The sequence below is a fragment of the Vombatus ursinus genome, unplaced genomic scaffold, assembly GCF_900497805.2.
Source record: "Vombatus ursinus unplaced genomic scaffold, bare-nosed wombat genome assembly UNPS02014809.1, whole genome shotgun sequence".
Taxonomy (NCBI): domain Eukaryota; kingdom Metazoa; phylum Chordata; class Mammalia; order Diprotodontia; family Vombatidae; genus Vombatus; species Vombatus ursinus.
In genome coordinates, this window is record NW_020954587.1 from 7,660,759 (window position 1) to 7,674,774 (window position 14,016).

A 14,016-nucleotide genomic window follows, 5' to 3' on the forward strand; every position below is an offset into this window, starting at 1 on the left:
CATCCTTTCCTTCAAGATGGCCATTGGTCTTTCTATACTTGCTGTATTTTCCAAGGACTTGCCTGTCATAGCCCAGATTCTTCAGGAATTCTCTGCTCCCGACATTAGGATCACTGTGTAACTAATTTGAAATCACAGACATTCATGAAAGGCAGTCAACTTTTCTCCCTTTCCACACAGCACTCTCTACCTTGGGTGATGTTCTAGGATTTTAAAAGAATAATATGCTTCATTTTTCCAGTCAAAATATTCCTTGAAATTCCATCATTTGCTGGTCTAAAGGATGGTCCTTTTTGGTGGTCCAATTTTATAAAAATGTCCCTTCACTCTGGGAAGATAAAAGTGGTTGCTTCTCATTCTTCCCTCTGCTATCACCTCAAGCACAAAGCATTCAACATACAGAGGTATGATCACATATATACACACATAACATATATATGTACACAATGTAATACAATACACAGATTTTTAAATAATCAACTAGACTAGGCCAATAACTTTAGCTAAATGGTAATATACTTAGCTAGTGTACTATAATCCTTATACTACAGCATTAATTTCATATTTTGTAGGGATTATCTTTTATAGCTACTTAGATTTGTAATATTTGTATAAGTGTCAAAGACAAAAAGAAGTCTTATTGACAAAACAGAGAACTGTACAAGTTATTGAAACATAAAAAGGAATGCCAAAGTAGAAGCTGTAACAAATTTCTAAAAAGGAACAGAAACAGAAGAAAAGGTAGCATATAGGAAACAGTAAAGTCTAAAAAGCCAAAGAAGGAAAAAAAAAGGTAATTTGCAAATGACAAAAAGGGAAACATTCTTTAGACTCAATAGGAATGAGAAAGATAAAGGAAACATTAGCCTTTGATTATATAATAATCACAACTTTATACAACACTTTACATTTACATCATTGCATTTTATTATCTTAACACCCTTGGGAGTTAACATCATCACAATTTATATCTCATTTTTTCAAATGCCTGGTTCACTTATTTTTCTGTTTATAGGAAGGAAGGAAGAAAAAAAGCCTTAGGCATCTACTATGTTCCAGGAATGCCCAGGGCTCATTTATGTCATTTGTTCGTCACTACAACCTTGGGAGGTAGGTATTATTATTATTAACCCCACTTTATTTTTGAGGAAACTGAGGCACATAGAGGTTAAGTGACTCTTCAAGGTCATTCAGCTACTAAGGGTCTAAGGCTAGGTCTGAACTCAGGTTTTCTTGACTCCAGGTCCTTTAATTATACTGCCCTGCTGCCACTAATGGAAAGATAAATACCAGGAATGGATAAAACCAAACAAGATAATGAGTTATTTTCTAATTTTATCTTAATTCCTCCTTTTCCCCCCTAAAAATTGGGGAAGGGTAGAAGGGAGAAAAGTAAAGTAGTAGTACAGCTAGAGGGCAGTTTTCCTTTCTTTCCTGGTTGGAAAGCCTTAGCTACCACCTTTAAGAAATACATTTGCCCCTCTCTCTCATCAAGCCTACTGGCAACACCTAAAGGCAAGGGAGAGCAGCGTTTTTATTGGCTGGTGTTTTAGGGACTAGCCATTCTAGTACTGAAAGATGGAGATGCAGGTACATTGTGGCAGCTGGGCAGTGTTGTGGGTAAAATGCTGAATTTCTGATCACAGAGCCCTGGGCAAGTCATTTAACCTCTCTCTGCCCCAGATTCCTCATCTGTAAAATGGTGATAACAACACCAATGTCATAGGGCTGTTGTGAAGATCAAATGAGAAAATATCTGTAAAGAGTTTTGCAAACCTAAAGTCACTATATAAATGATAGTCATGATTACTATTGTGCCAAGAGAATATGAGTAGGGAGGGGCAAGTTCAGGTATTTTGTGGGATCTTTTCCTTCCAGATATATTTCCTCTAGAAAGCATGTCATATCTATAAAGTGCTTAGCACAGAACCTGGCCCATAGTAGGCACTTAATAAATGCTTGTGCCTACTATGGGCCAGGTTCTGTGCTAAGCACTTTACAGATATCACATTAAAGTATGTAAATAAATAAAATAAACTAGAGAATCAACAAATTAACATTATGTGTCAGAAGGTCAGCAAATGCTTTGTCCATTACAGCACTTATGATTCATTCATTCATTCTTAGTGATTGTCCCTATCAGAGCTCAGGGGGTCCTAATGAAGGATGTGAGGGGAAGGAAAAGAGAGACCATGAGAAAGCAAAGAAAATAAAGGGAAGAGAGGAAAACAAAAGACAGAGACAGGTAACATACAGTTTAGGTAGACTAGAAAAAAAAGCAACACTGGAGGAAAAGGAAAAGGAACCAGTATTTATTAAGTGCTTACTCTGTGCTAGGCACTGTGTGAAGCACTTTACAAATATCTCATTTGATTCTCATAACACCAGGAGGTAGGTACTAATCTTATAGTCATTTTGCAGTTGGAAACTGAATCAGGGGTTAAGCACTTAGCATGAGTGCTTAGCACATTGCCTGGCACATAACAGGTTCTTAATAAATATTTATTGACTAACAGGTTAAGTGACTGGTCCATGGTCACATAATTAGCAAGTGCCTGAGGCCTGAAAAAGACTAATACTAATTTTACTCAAAGACTGATGACTCCAGTTTAAAAGCAACACAGAAACTAACATTACCACTACAAAGCCACTGGTACAATTTTGAGAACTTGAGAAGTTGGAAGGTAAGTGAAGACGATAAAAAGGGATGACCTAAAAATTTTAGATATGAAATTTAGCTTATACACTAGGAAAAACTGGTGATAGTTTTTTAAAAAATAAAATCTAACTTATCTTTTTCATTTTTCATCTGATTATTGGGCTCCTTCCTTAAGAGTATTTAAGATGACTTTGCACAGCTAGTCTCCTGGTAAGCTTTCCCGAACCCCTGCTACGATGACTGCTATCTTAGAATTGTGCAGAGATCTCACATGATGGGAAAAGAAATCTGATGTTGTAAGAGCAAGAAATATCTGATGTACAACCCATATTCTCCACTGTAATCTATACAATTGAGAGAGTGAGAGACTGTGTGTGTGTGTGTGTGTGTGTGTGTGTGAGAGAGAGAGAGAGAGAGAGAGAGAGAGAGAGAGAGAGAGAGAGAGAAAACGGTTTCCAACATGTTGGGTAGAGCTGCTATGGAAGATGTGTGAAAGGGCATGGATAAGTCAGCCAGGATAAGAAGACATGGATAGTTTGTGATAGTTTGCATCATCTAAAGGAATACTCATATTTATAAGATCACAGATACATCAAAGTAGGTAATTATTACCAAAAGTTATTTACATGTGATTTTGTAAATAGTATAATAGTAAGATTAGCATAGCCACAAATAACAAATTTTTATTTGGCTATGTGACTAGTGAAAAGTAAGAGTTGTAAATTATCTTAACTTCAAAGAGAAACTTTATACTTATATATAAACTAGGAAACTCTGGAAACCACTAAGAGTGATATATAAAAGCCACAGAAACAATTAGAATGAGTTAAAGGTTATTTCACCTGAAAAAGACAAGGCTCCAAGGTGATAACACCCCAATATAAGCAACAATAGCTAGCTATTCTTCATCTGCACTGACAACAGAAAAGAAGAAACAGTTCTATTGCAATAAGAGATTTAGATTATGCATAAAGATAATCATTAAACACTGGGATGGAAGACAGAGGGAGATTCTGGAATACCCTCTAACACTAGGATAGATTAAATGTGGTACTGTTTAAAGGTGGACAGAAACACCCATTAAGGTATCTACCAACCCTAAGATTCTAAGATTTTTAATGATTAAGATCAAATTTCCACCCCCCAAAAAGGGCAGTATCTGATGAAACTGACATGTTTAAGGACCAGGTATATAAGTATATAATTATATACATTAAGAGCACATATATAAAACAAAAGCATTTTCTTTTATGGCCCAGCAAAATAAACTTCTGCAGTCCCAGGTTGTTCATCATTGAACCCTTACAGGAAAAGTATCACATATGCAACCCTGACCAATTGCTTCACCAACGGAAGGAGAAACACAAAAAACTAAATAGCTTTAAAGGAAGTTCAAACCACTTTAGCTAAGGAAGCCTTTGGTTTAACTTCTGTTAGTACTGGAGGATTGCTAGAAATGACTAAACTGTGAGTATTTGCTTTGATTTTAGATAAATAAAAGATTTTCATGTAAGTTTAACTATTTAATGTTTAAAAAATGCATTTAATTCATGGTAATGTTACTTTACTATACTAACATTTTAGTTTTAGATACAGATGCTAATTTGGTTAAATTTTACCTCTACTTATACAAAAATGTAAGTTATGCCCATTTTCATTTATAGTTTTGTTAAGAATATTATGAAATTCAAGGCATCATAATCTTTGAGATTAATACAATAAAAATGGTAACATTGTTTATATAGTATAGTTTGAAAAATACTGAATATATTTTTGTTTTGTTCAAATCAATGGATTTTTATGAAGAGGGTAACTTTGTGACCCATGAGTTATCCTGGGAGGTATAGTAGAAGAAGGTATGGTATGACGATAAGTGTTTAAATCCATAGTTCTTCAATTTCTACGTGAGTCTCTGGGCTCCAGTTTTCTCATCCGCAAAATGAAAGCATTGAACTACATAACCTCAAAGTACCTTCATCTCTAAAATCGTATGATTCCACAAGTTAAAACTAAAATCTATTTTGGAAATGTCTTTTATCATTACCACAAAAGGCATATATATGTTTTTATGTACCAATATGAACTGTAATAAGGATATACATAAGAGTGTTTTCACAAATCTACAGAAACTGCATTTTAAAACTATTGATCTAAGGCTATAGCTGTATCCATATCTATTGTGTCCAGGCCACCACATTTTACACTGAAACAGAATTAGCATTATGTATGATGTTTGTTTTTATTTTTAATCCTGTGTGTTCAGGAAAAGCTGTGTGAATATATAACACTGAAATTTCCTAAAAAGTTAAGCCTGGATACTATATAATTTTAGAGCTCTCCTAATCTAATTGTTCCTTTTAGAAGTGTAATAGAGCATCTACTGAAATATGCCAATTCTTCCGTAATACTATGAAAATGCAATTCTCTCTCTCTCTCTCACACACACACAGTTACAATTAAACAAGTTTTCTTTGACTGTCTTAATCTCATTTCTGATACCCAATTAGTGTGCCTCTGTATAAAATGCACGAAAAACAATAGTTAATGTATAGTAGTTGCACATGTCAGTTATTATACATCAACAGCCATAAAATTAGCAGATAGTTTTGATACTTTGTTCTCAATCAAATTGTTTAATTGTCTCTATCAGGAGCTCAACCTGTCCTACCCCCCACCCCTCCAAAAAAAGCATTCTAAAATTCCCAAGCGCTAACAGTTCGGTTTCTTCCACACCCCACCCCACCAAATTTATAAACACAAAAGTGTCAATATAGACATAATCTATTAATTTGCTGATTATTAATTGACTTCAGCTATATAACACATACATTGCTACCAGTCATAATTCTGAACGGTATGGACTATTACTGTGTGCGTGAATGTGAGGCAAATATGTACCAATTTCATTATTTTGAGAATCAGTTGTGATAACTTTAAATCTAGAATACATAACAACAGCAAATATTTTCCGTTAAGATTTCTTTTCAAACCAATGAGTCTTTCTTTAGCTCTCGGTTAGGAAGGCAAGGAAATTGGTTCATGTTAAATAGTTAAATAGAGTTTGTTAGCTAACAGTCTCCTAACTTCAAAAATAAGCACTGGGAATGGGTTTGAGCGGATGTGTTGAGTTTCTTGATGAATGTTTTCTAACTATGGCATCTTATGCACAATAACCTTACGGTTCTTGACTTCTCTTAACATGAGGTCCACCAACCCCCTTCTCCTAAATCTCTCACATATTCTCACCTCCTTAGTTTTGTTTTTCTGGAAGGAAGGAAGGAAGGAAGGAAACAAACAAGCATTTATTAAGTGCTTGTGATGTGCCAGGCACAAGTACAAGTACAAGTACTTGGTAGAAATACAAAGAAGGGCAAAAACACAGTTGCTGATCTGAAGGTGCTTACATTTTAATGGGTCAGATCACATGTAAACAATAACAGAGATATTGGTAGATAACAGTATTGGTAGAGTAAAGAGAGAGCAGCTTCTGGAGCCAAGAAGACCAATGTTCAAGACCTCCCTCTGACACATACTTCCTATTTAAGGTTATAAGCTGAATAAAAGGTGTTGAGCTGCACTGGTAGGGGGCGTTTTCTCATCTAAAAGTTCCTTACATCAATGAAATCACAGACCCAGTCCACCTCCCTGTATTTTCTTACCTGCATGTATATGTTATGCCCCTTCCTCTAGTCCATAACATAAACTAATCAAGATAAGAATTGTTCTGTTCTTGTCACGACATTACCAGTGCTACATACAATGTCTGGCACAATGCAGCACTTAGTGCTTGTTGAATTAAACTAAAAATTGCAGTGTGTAATCTTGGACTCTTCCCTCTTTCTTTCCCCCACTGCTAAATCTCATTGCGTCTTCTTCCACAACATTCAGACTCTCAATTATCTCTAACCTAGATCGTTGTAGCATCTTCTAAATTGGACTTCTATCCCTTCATCTCCTTCCTCTTCAATCCACCCTCCACACAGCTGCCAAAATAATCTTCCTTAAATCTTCACATGTCACTCCCTTGGATCAAGAAACTTCCATGACTTCCTCATATCTCTAGAATAAAATATAAACCTTTCTAGCACAGTTTCAGCTACCTTTGCAGTCTGATTGTTTATCATTCCCCATTCACACACTCTTCATTCCTTACAAACAGCCGGCTTACTTTTTTCTAAACTTGGCACATCCTCTTCTGAATCATTCCTTTGCACAAGCTATCCTATCCCTATCCCTGGAACGAACTTTCTTACTTCTGCCTCTTACAATCCTTAGCTTCCTTGAAGGCTATGTTGATGAGGCATTTTCCTAGGGAAAAACCTTTCCTTATTCCCTAAGTTGTTAGTGCTTAATGTTTGTATGTGAAGTATGTGTGCATACATATACACACATACATATATATGCAAACTGTTTCTTTTTTATACGTTGCATTCCTGTTCCCACTTCCTAGCAGAATGGAAACTCCTTAAGGACTAATTTTCATTGTCTTACAGCAATAATGGCCAACAAAATGCATTATACATAGTAGGCACAAAAAGGCTTGGTGAATAGAATTTTTACTCTGACATTTATTTATTTCTGAGAACACCTGATTATTTTATTGTAGTTTACTTATCTAGTATACTGGGCAGAACCTATCTTGGGAAATTGCTGTAGTAATGAGATTAATCTCCTTTCAGAAAAAGAATTCTGGCCTAGTCTAGATGAAAATTATTAAAGGTCTTCCAGCTAAGTCAAAACATTAGTATGACACACAAGTTAACATTTCTAGAGAAAATGCCGATCTTATAAAAATCAATTATGCCTCACCTTACGCAAAAGATGTGCTGAAAAGTTTCATGTAAATGAAAATGTATTTTAAATGCACTGGAGAGCCTAGCTATTTAAAAGTATTTTACGTTAAATGCTTTTGTAAACTAAATAATCAGCCTTAGACTTGTGTGTAAAAATTAATTTTCATTAATTAAATTAATCAAATGAGATGAAACTGTACACTTGACATAGATTTTTTTCAATTACATACTAATGTTTTAAATGACTACATGGTGGGAGTACTGTCATCTGGGCAGACTGTCCTCCTCTCTCTCTGATTTTTTAGGATCCAATTTATATCCTTTTTTAGCCATCCAATTACTCTGGCCCATGTTGATTTTTATTTTTACTTTCCTAAATTTCTCTATTTTTTAAAAAATAAATTTAGCTTCACTTGATAGATACAAATATGTATCTATCAATTTTGCTGCTGTAAATCTATGTAAAATATAGTCTCTATCACCACATGTAAATTTGTTTCTCCTTCACCTTTTTGGATTCTTTACTTTTGTGGGTTTGTTTTTTTTTTTTTTTTGCAATTGGGGTTAAGTGACTTGCCCAGGGTCACACAGCTAGTAAGTGTTTGGTCTGAGGCCACATTTGAACTCAGGTTGTCCTGACTTCAGGGCCGGTGCTCTATCCGCTGCGCCACCTAGCTGCCCCAATTCTTTACTTGTGGCCTGAATTCATATAGAATACAGTGATATATAGTAGGATGCTCAGTGCATATAGGATACTTAGGAAATAGTCCTGAGTGACAAACTCTGTTACCACTAAAACAAGAAATTTAACCCCCATATCATCTTCTAGGTGGATACATCTCTTTCTCAGTCTAATCTGCTGCGTCTTCATCCACGTCGCACCCATGAGTGTACTACAAGACTCTGTCTTATGCCTTTCTTCTCTTTTCTCTGTGTACTCTCTCAGTTGATGATTTATCAACTCCCAAATGTTTAATTATCATCCCGATGCAGATGATTTCCAGATCTATAAATGTAGCTACTTTCTTCTGTGATCTAGTCCCACATCACAAAGTGTTTATTAGACATTTCAAACTGCATGTTTCATAGGCATCTCATACTAAACCTGCCCAGAACAAATCTCACGATCTTTTTGCCCAAACCCAACCTTCTTCTGGACTTCTCCAACATGGTAAAGGCTATAACCATTCTTTCAGTCACTCCAGGCTTACCATCTCAGTGGCATCGTCAGCTTCGCTTGGCCCAGATACCCTATGAGTTGCCAGATACTGCTGTTTCTGTCTGTGCCATGTAACTTGTGCCTTTGTGTCCTTGACTTCATTCGCAGTCACCATCCTAGAGCAGGTCTTCATTCTCTCCTTCCTGCACAGACTGGGAAGAGTCTCCCTGCCTCAAATCTCTCCTTTCTCGAATTCACCTGCCACTTCACCACCAAATTGATTTTCGTAAAATGTGGAGCTGACTGTGTCACTTCTCCTACTCAATAAATTTGAGTGGCTTCTTATCACTTCTAAAATCAAATATAAATTCTTCTGTCATTCACAGTAATCTTTTTATTCATTACTCCCCTACACACACCAACCACACTACACTGTCTTGCTTCCTCATACACACCACTCCATCTTCCATCTTCACACTGGCTCTTTCCCTGTCTTTCCTTTACTCCTCACCAGTTATTAATGCCATCCCAATCTAAGGTCACCTTGTATGTATTTTGTATGTACCTTCTATATAACTGTTTTATGTTCATGTGTTTCCTCCATTAGAATGGGAGTTCCACAAAGACAGGGCCTGTTTTTCTCCCTTTTCTTTGTATCCTCAGAGATTGGCACAGTGTCTGACACATTATAAGTGCTTAATAAGTGCTTGTTGACTGATCGAGTAATAAGATTTTACTCATTAGCCAAGATACAACTCAGCTGTTGTTGTTCAGTTGTTTTTCAGTCATGTTTGATTTTTCATGACCTGATTTGGGGTTTTCTTGGCAAAGATACTGGAATGATTTGCCATTTCTTTCTCTAGCCCATTTTATAGATGAGGAAACTGAAGTAAAGTGACTTGCCTGGGGTCACACAGCTATTAAGTGTCTGAGGTCACATTTGAACTCAAGAAGACTCCTGACTCCAGGCCCAGCACTATGTGCACTATGGCACTACCTGGAGGTATTCAGAATTCTTGAATTACATGCATTCTCTCCTATGTACACTATGACACAAGGCTTGGATTATGGTCACTATAATTGGGGATGGTGAGATTTTCATAATTTGTGAAGCACAATTCAGGTGCTCAATAAGCATTTCATTCAACTCTCAATTATTTAACACTTATTAAATGCTTTTAACACTTACTGCAATATTTTGCTAGTGATGGAAGGAGAAACAAATATACTTAAGACATGGCCCTAAACTCACAGAATTCACCACTGAGCAAAAGCAAATCATGGTGCTAATAAGAGTGGAAAAAGCTAAGTCAAGGCAATATACCACACCTTAAGGTAAAGTCAACATTTTGATCACATGATCTAATTTTTCACTAATGGAATACTTAGAAGCTAAAAGAGACTTGTCAATTCTGTTGTTCTTCTTGGCTCCATCTCCCTCTTTCTCCTCAATTACGCATTTTAAAGTAACAACTAAGACAAAATGCCAAACATATACTACCATCAGAAGAAGAGTTATAATAGGATGTCTAGAATGTATTTACCTGGTTGTATTTACTGATGGAGCAAATTAAATAGACAAATGGTCCTAACGAGCAAAGAAATATCAAAGGTAAACCTTATGATAGGGTCTGAAAATGAAACTTTTAAAAAAAAATTGTACTTTGGCCTACAGCAGGTATGCCTTTAAATTACCAAATGATTTTTTTTTGGTTGAATTTTGTTGTAGACATAATCTGAAAGCATGAAAACGTCATTCAAGAAAAACACTGGATCACTTTTGCTTTCCATATCCACATAGAAGAAAAGAAAAGTTTCAATGACTTTCACAGTTTCAATGACTTCAACTTCCACTCACTCCCTGCCTTGTTCTTCCTATGACAACATCTTCATGAATAACCAAAGTAGCCAATGCCAAAATGACTCATCAGGGACACCAAATGCTACCATCTGCCCTATGAATGAACAATTATTGTCTGTTGTTTTAACAATTTTCTACTCTGTAATTTTTATTGTGGGACTCGTTGGAAACATTATAGCTCTTTATATATTTTTGGGAATCCATCATAAAAGAAATTCTATTCAGATTTACCTGCTTAATGTAGCCATTGCAGATCTCCTACTCATCTTTTGCCTCCCCTTCCGAATACTGTACCATGTTAACAAAAACATTTGGACATTGGGTGTAATTCTCTGCAGGACAGTGGGAACACTATTCTACATGAATATGTATATCAGCATTATTCTTTTGGGTTTGATCAGTTTGGATCGCTATATAAAAATTAATCGGTCTATCCACCAACAAAAAGCATTAACAACTAAGCAAAGCATTTACATCTGTTGTACAGTGTGGGCAGTAGCTATAATTGGATTTTTAACTATGATCATTTCAACACTTAAGAAAGGAGGACATAATTCTACAATGTGCTTCCATTATAGAGATAAGCATAATGCAAAGGGGGAAGCAATTTTTAACTACATCCTAGTGATTGTGTTTTGGTTAATTTTTCTTCTACTAATCCTTTCCTATATTAAGATTGCCAGTTATCTTCTGAAGATTTCCAAAAGGAGAGTCAATTTCCCTAATTCTGGAAAATACCATACCACAGCACGGAATTCCTTTATTGTGCTTATTATTTTCACTATATGTTTTGTTCCTTATCATGCTTTTAGATTCATTTATATCACATCACAGCTAAAGACAACACCATGTTACTGGAAGGAGATTTTCCACAATATCAATGAGATCATGCTTGTACTCTCATCTTTTAACAGCTGCTTCGATCCAGTTATGTATTTTCTGATGTCCAGCAACATCCGCAAAATTATATATCAACTTCTTTCAAGAAGATTTCAAGGGGAATCAAGTAGAAGTGAAAGTACTTCAGAATTCAGAGCAGGTCATTCTCCTCATGATACTTCTGTTAGTGTTAAATTCAATCAACATTTACGAGTACTCTGAGATGAATGTTACAAAGAATTATGAATAGTTACGTTTTACCAAAACCATTTACTAACAATGATAAGTATTGGAGAACTATCAAATTCAGTACTGATAACGTTTCTAGCATTACCTAAAAACCCCCAAAAACCCAAAGCAGTATTTACTGATTTTTTCTTTTTGTAAATATAGCATGTTATGTTTTATTTGCTTGACTTATCAAATAATATGTTGAAGAGGAAGAAAAGGTCATAGTCATTGCTATATGGTTTTAAGTCTATGATATTCCAGTCTAAGATCTTTTAAAAAGTGTTAATCTAAAGTACTGTTATATTTGTAAAAATGGACTGCAAAAGTATTTATTGAAATTTATGACCTTAATAACAAGTTGAAGAAAATTTTAGTTTCCCAAATTAGTAAACTATGCTGGTATGTTTCCAACTCTTTAAATAGTGCATAACAAATGGAGGGGATAAATGTCTTAGATTACTTTAAGATGACAGTAATATGTTGTTATTCAAAAATTTGCCATGTTATTTGTCAAATTCATACATTAATACCTTTTTTTAAAAAAGTAAAACATGAAAATTTCCAGTTTCTATAAACATAAACCAAATGGTTAAGGTGGATGACTTGATACTTAGCAAACTAAATATTTTTTAAAAACCACACAGACACACACACAAACCAATGATACCATTTATTCCTCAACTACATGGCGAAATAAAACTATTTAAGGAAGAAATACATTCCAAAGTTCTTCATCCACATCTTCTAACAATATGCAAACACTTCACAAAAGCAAGCCCTATGATATAACTGAAAGTATTAGAAACTGAAACATTTAAAAAGCAAATGGATTTGGACACAAAATAATTAGGTTTCTAAATCAAATAAACTTGTTCACAATTCTCTGGGAGAGAGATTACAGGAATGAATGATATCACTTCTATAACTACACCTTAACGATGAGAAAAGCAAAGGAACTCATATGCTCAGTGATTAGGGAACAGCTGAATAAACTGTAGTACATAAATGTGGACTATCACTGTACCGTAAGATGTAACAAATATGAAGAAAACAAAATGTAACATTTATATGAAGTGATGAATGAATCGAAGAATCTCAATGATATACATACTGACTATGACTAAATAAAAAGAACTGAGACAGAATTCAAAGATACAAAGAAGAAAAGGGATATCAGAAGGGGACATGGGAGCAAAAAGGATGTTTCTGTTATCATTCTGCTAAAGTTAACATATACTTAAAAATAAATTGCAAATAATTTGGAGCTTATGATTTTAGGTACATTTTATTTTATCTGCATGTTTTACTGATGATTACTAAGCTGAGAACTTTTTTTCAAAAGAAGTTTTAAAAATTAATAAAAAAATCACAGAATTTAAAAGTTGTAAGGGACTTCAGAAGTCACTTGAAAGAAAAAAAGGGGTATTATTAATATTAGCCCCATATTGCTTTTCCTTTGTTGTTCGGTTGTTTTTTTTTTTTCTTTCTAGGGGGATGGCTACTTTACACCTTTTCCAGAAAAGCCTGAAAACAGTAAAGTCCTGGTGCTGGCCTTTTTTTTTTTTTAACTTCCTGCTCAGTGTCCATTGACTTCCATTGAAAATGAAAGAATTGTCTCTTTCCCATCCAGAACTAATGCCAGTGGGCTCCTAGAGAGCAGGAATCATTTCCTGCACATCTTTATATCCATCAGAGTCTAAAACAGTAAGTGCTTAATAAATATTGTTGAAGATGATACTTCCCCTCCACTAAGTTTGAGGCCTACTTTTAAAAGTGACAGTCACTAGAGCCGAGTTATATCTAGTCTTGTCCATTACTAATAAACATTGGGAAAATTAACCATACTGGGACTTAGTTTCTTCACCTATAAAACAATGGAACAGGGATGCAAAATTTCTAAGGACATTTCTAGGTCTGAAATGCCATGATTCTATCAGTCATTTGGGTTTGTGCAGCTAAATACTGATTATGTGATCAAATGGGGCATATCGTTAAGGCAGTTAATTTATCTAGTTTAGATACATATCTGTTAAATGCTCCTAGCATTATAAATTAAATTTTGTTATAACAAATTCAAAAACCTTGTACCACGCAGTAATGAAATTTTGTCTTGACATGAATGGCACATTAGCTAGGACTACAAAATCTTTTTATTACACAGAATGGAGGCTTTCCCCATAAGGGTATTCTATATATATATATATATACACATACACACATATATATATGTATGTATAGCTTAGTGATTACCACTAAAATTCATCTCATATATATACATATATATGTACTCACAAAAGAATAGTACTAAGCAGATTCTCAAAAAATATAAGCAAATACAATTCAGGGAATAATTCTAAAATTATTCTGCAAATTATAGCTGCAAAATCACAGACTCAGGGAAGGAAAAGAAATATAACTAGATTGTTTTTCACTG

At 34.8% G+C, this 14,016-nt stretch overlaps 2 protein-coding genes across 13 annotated transcripts in view; one reads left to right on the plus strand and one right to left on the minus strand.

Annotated features, from left to right (window-relative positions):
* CASK (calcium/calmodulin dependent serine protein kinase) overlaps positions 1-14,016 on the minus strand; it is a 395,225-nt gene that overhangs the window by 162,907 nt on the left and 218,302 nt on the right. The gene's annotated exons all lie outside the window — the stretch shown is intronic.
* Positions 4,065-12,902, plus strand: GPR34 (G protein-coupled receptor 34). 2 transcript variants are annotated; one of them, XM_027875621.1, is made up of 2 exons: positions 4,065-4,126; positions 10,341-12,902. In XM_027875621.1, exon 2 carries the CDS (start codon positions 10,431-10,433, stop codon positions 11,571-11,573), a length of 1,143 nt encoding a protein of 380 aa, XP_027731422.1. In that variant the 5' UTR covers positions 4,065-4,126; positions 10,341-10,430; the 3' UTR covers positions 11,574-12,902. The 2 variants fall into 2 exon arrangements, with proteins under 2 accessions (XP_027731422.1, XP_027731423.1); XM_027875622.1 differs by lacking the exon at positions 4,065-4,126 and adding an exon at positions 9,526-9,614.

Excerpts from the sequence above, each read along its gene's own strand:
- GPR34 (XM_027875621.1), top strand. The coding sequence starts at position 10,431 with ATGACTTTCACAGTTTCAATGACTTCAACTTCCACTCACTCCCTGCCT.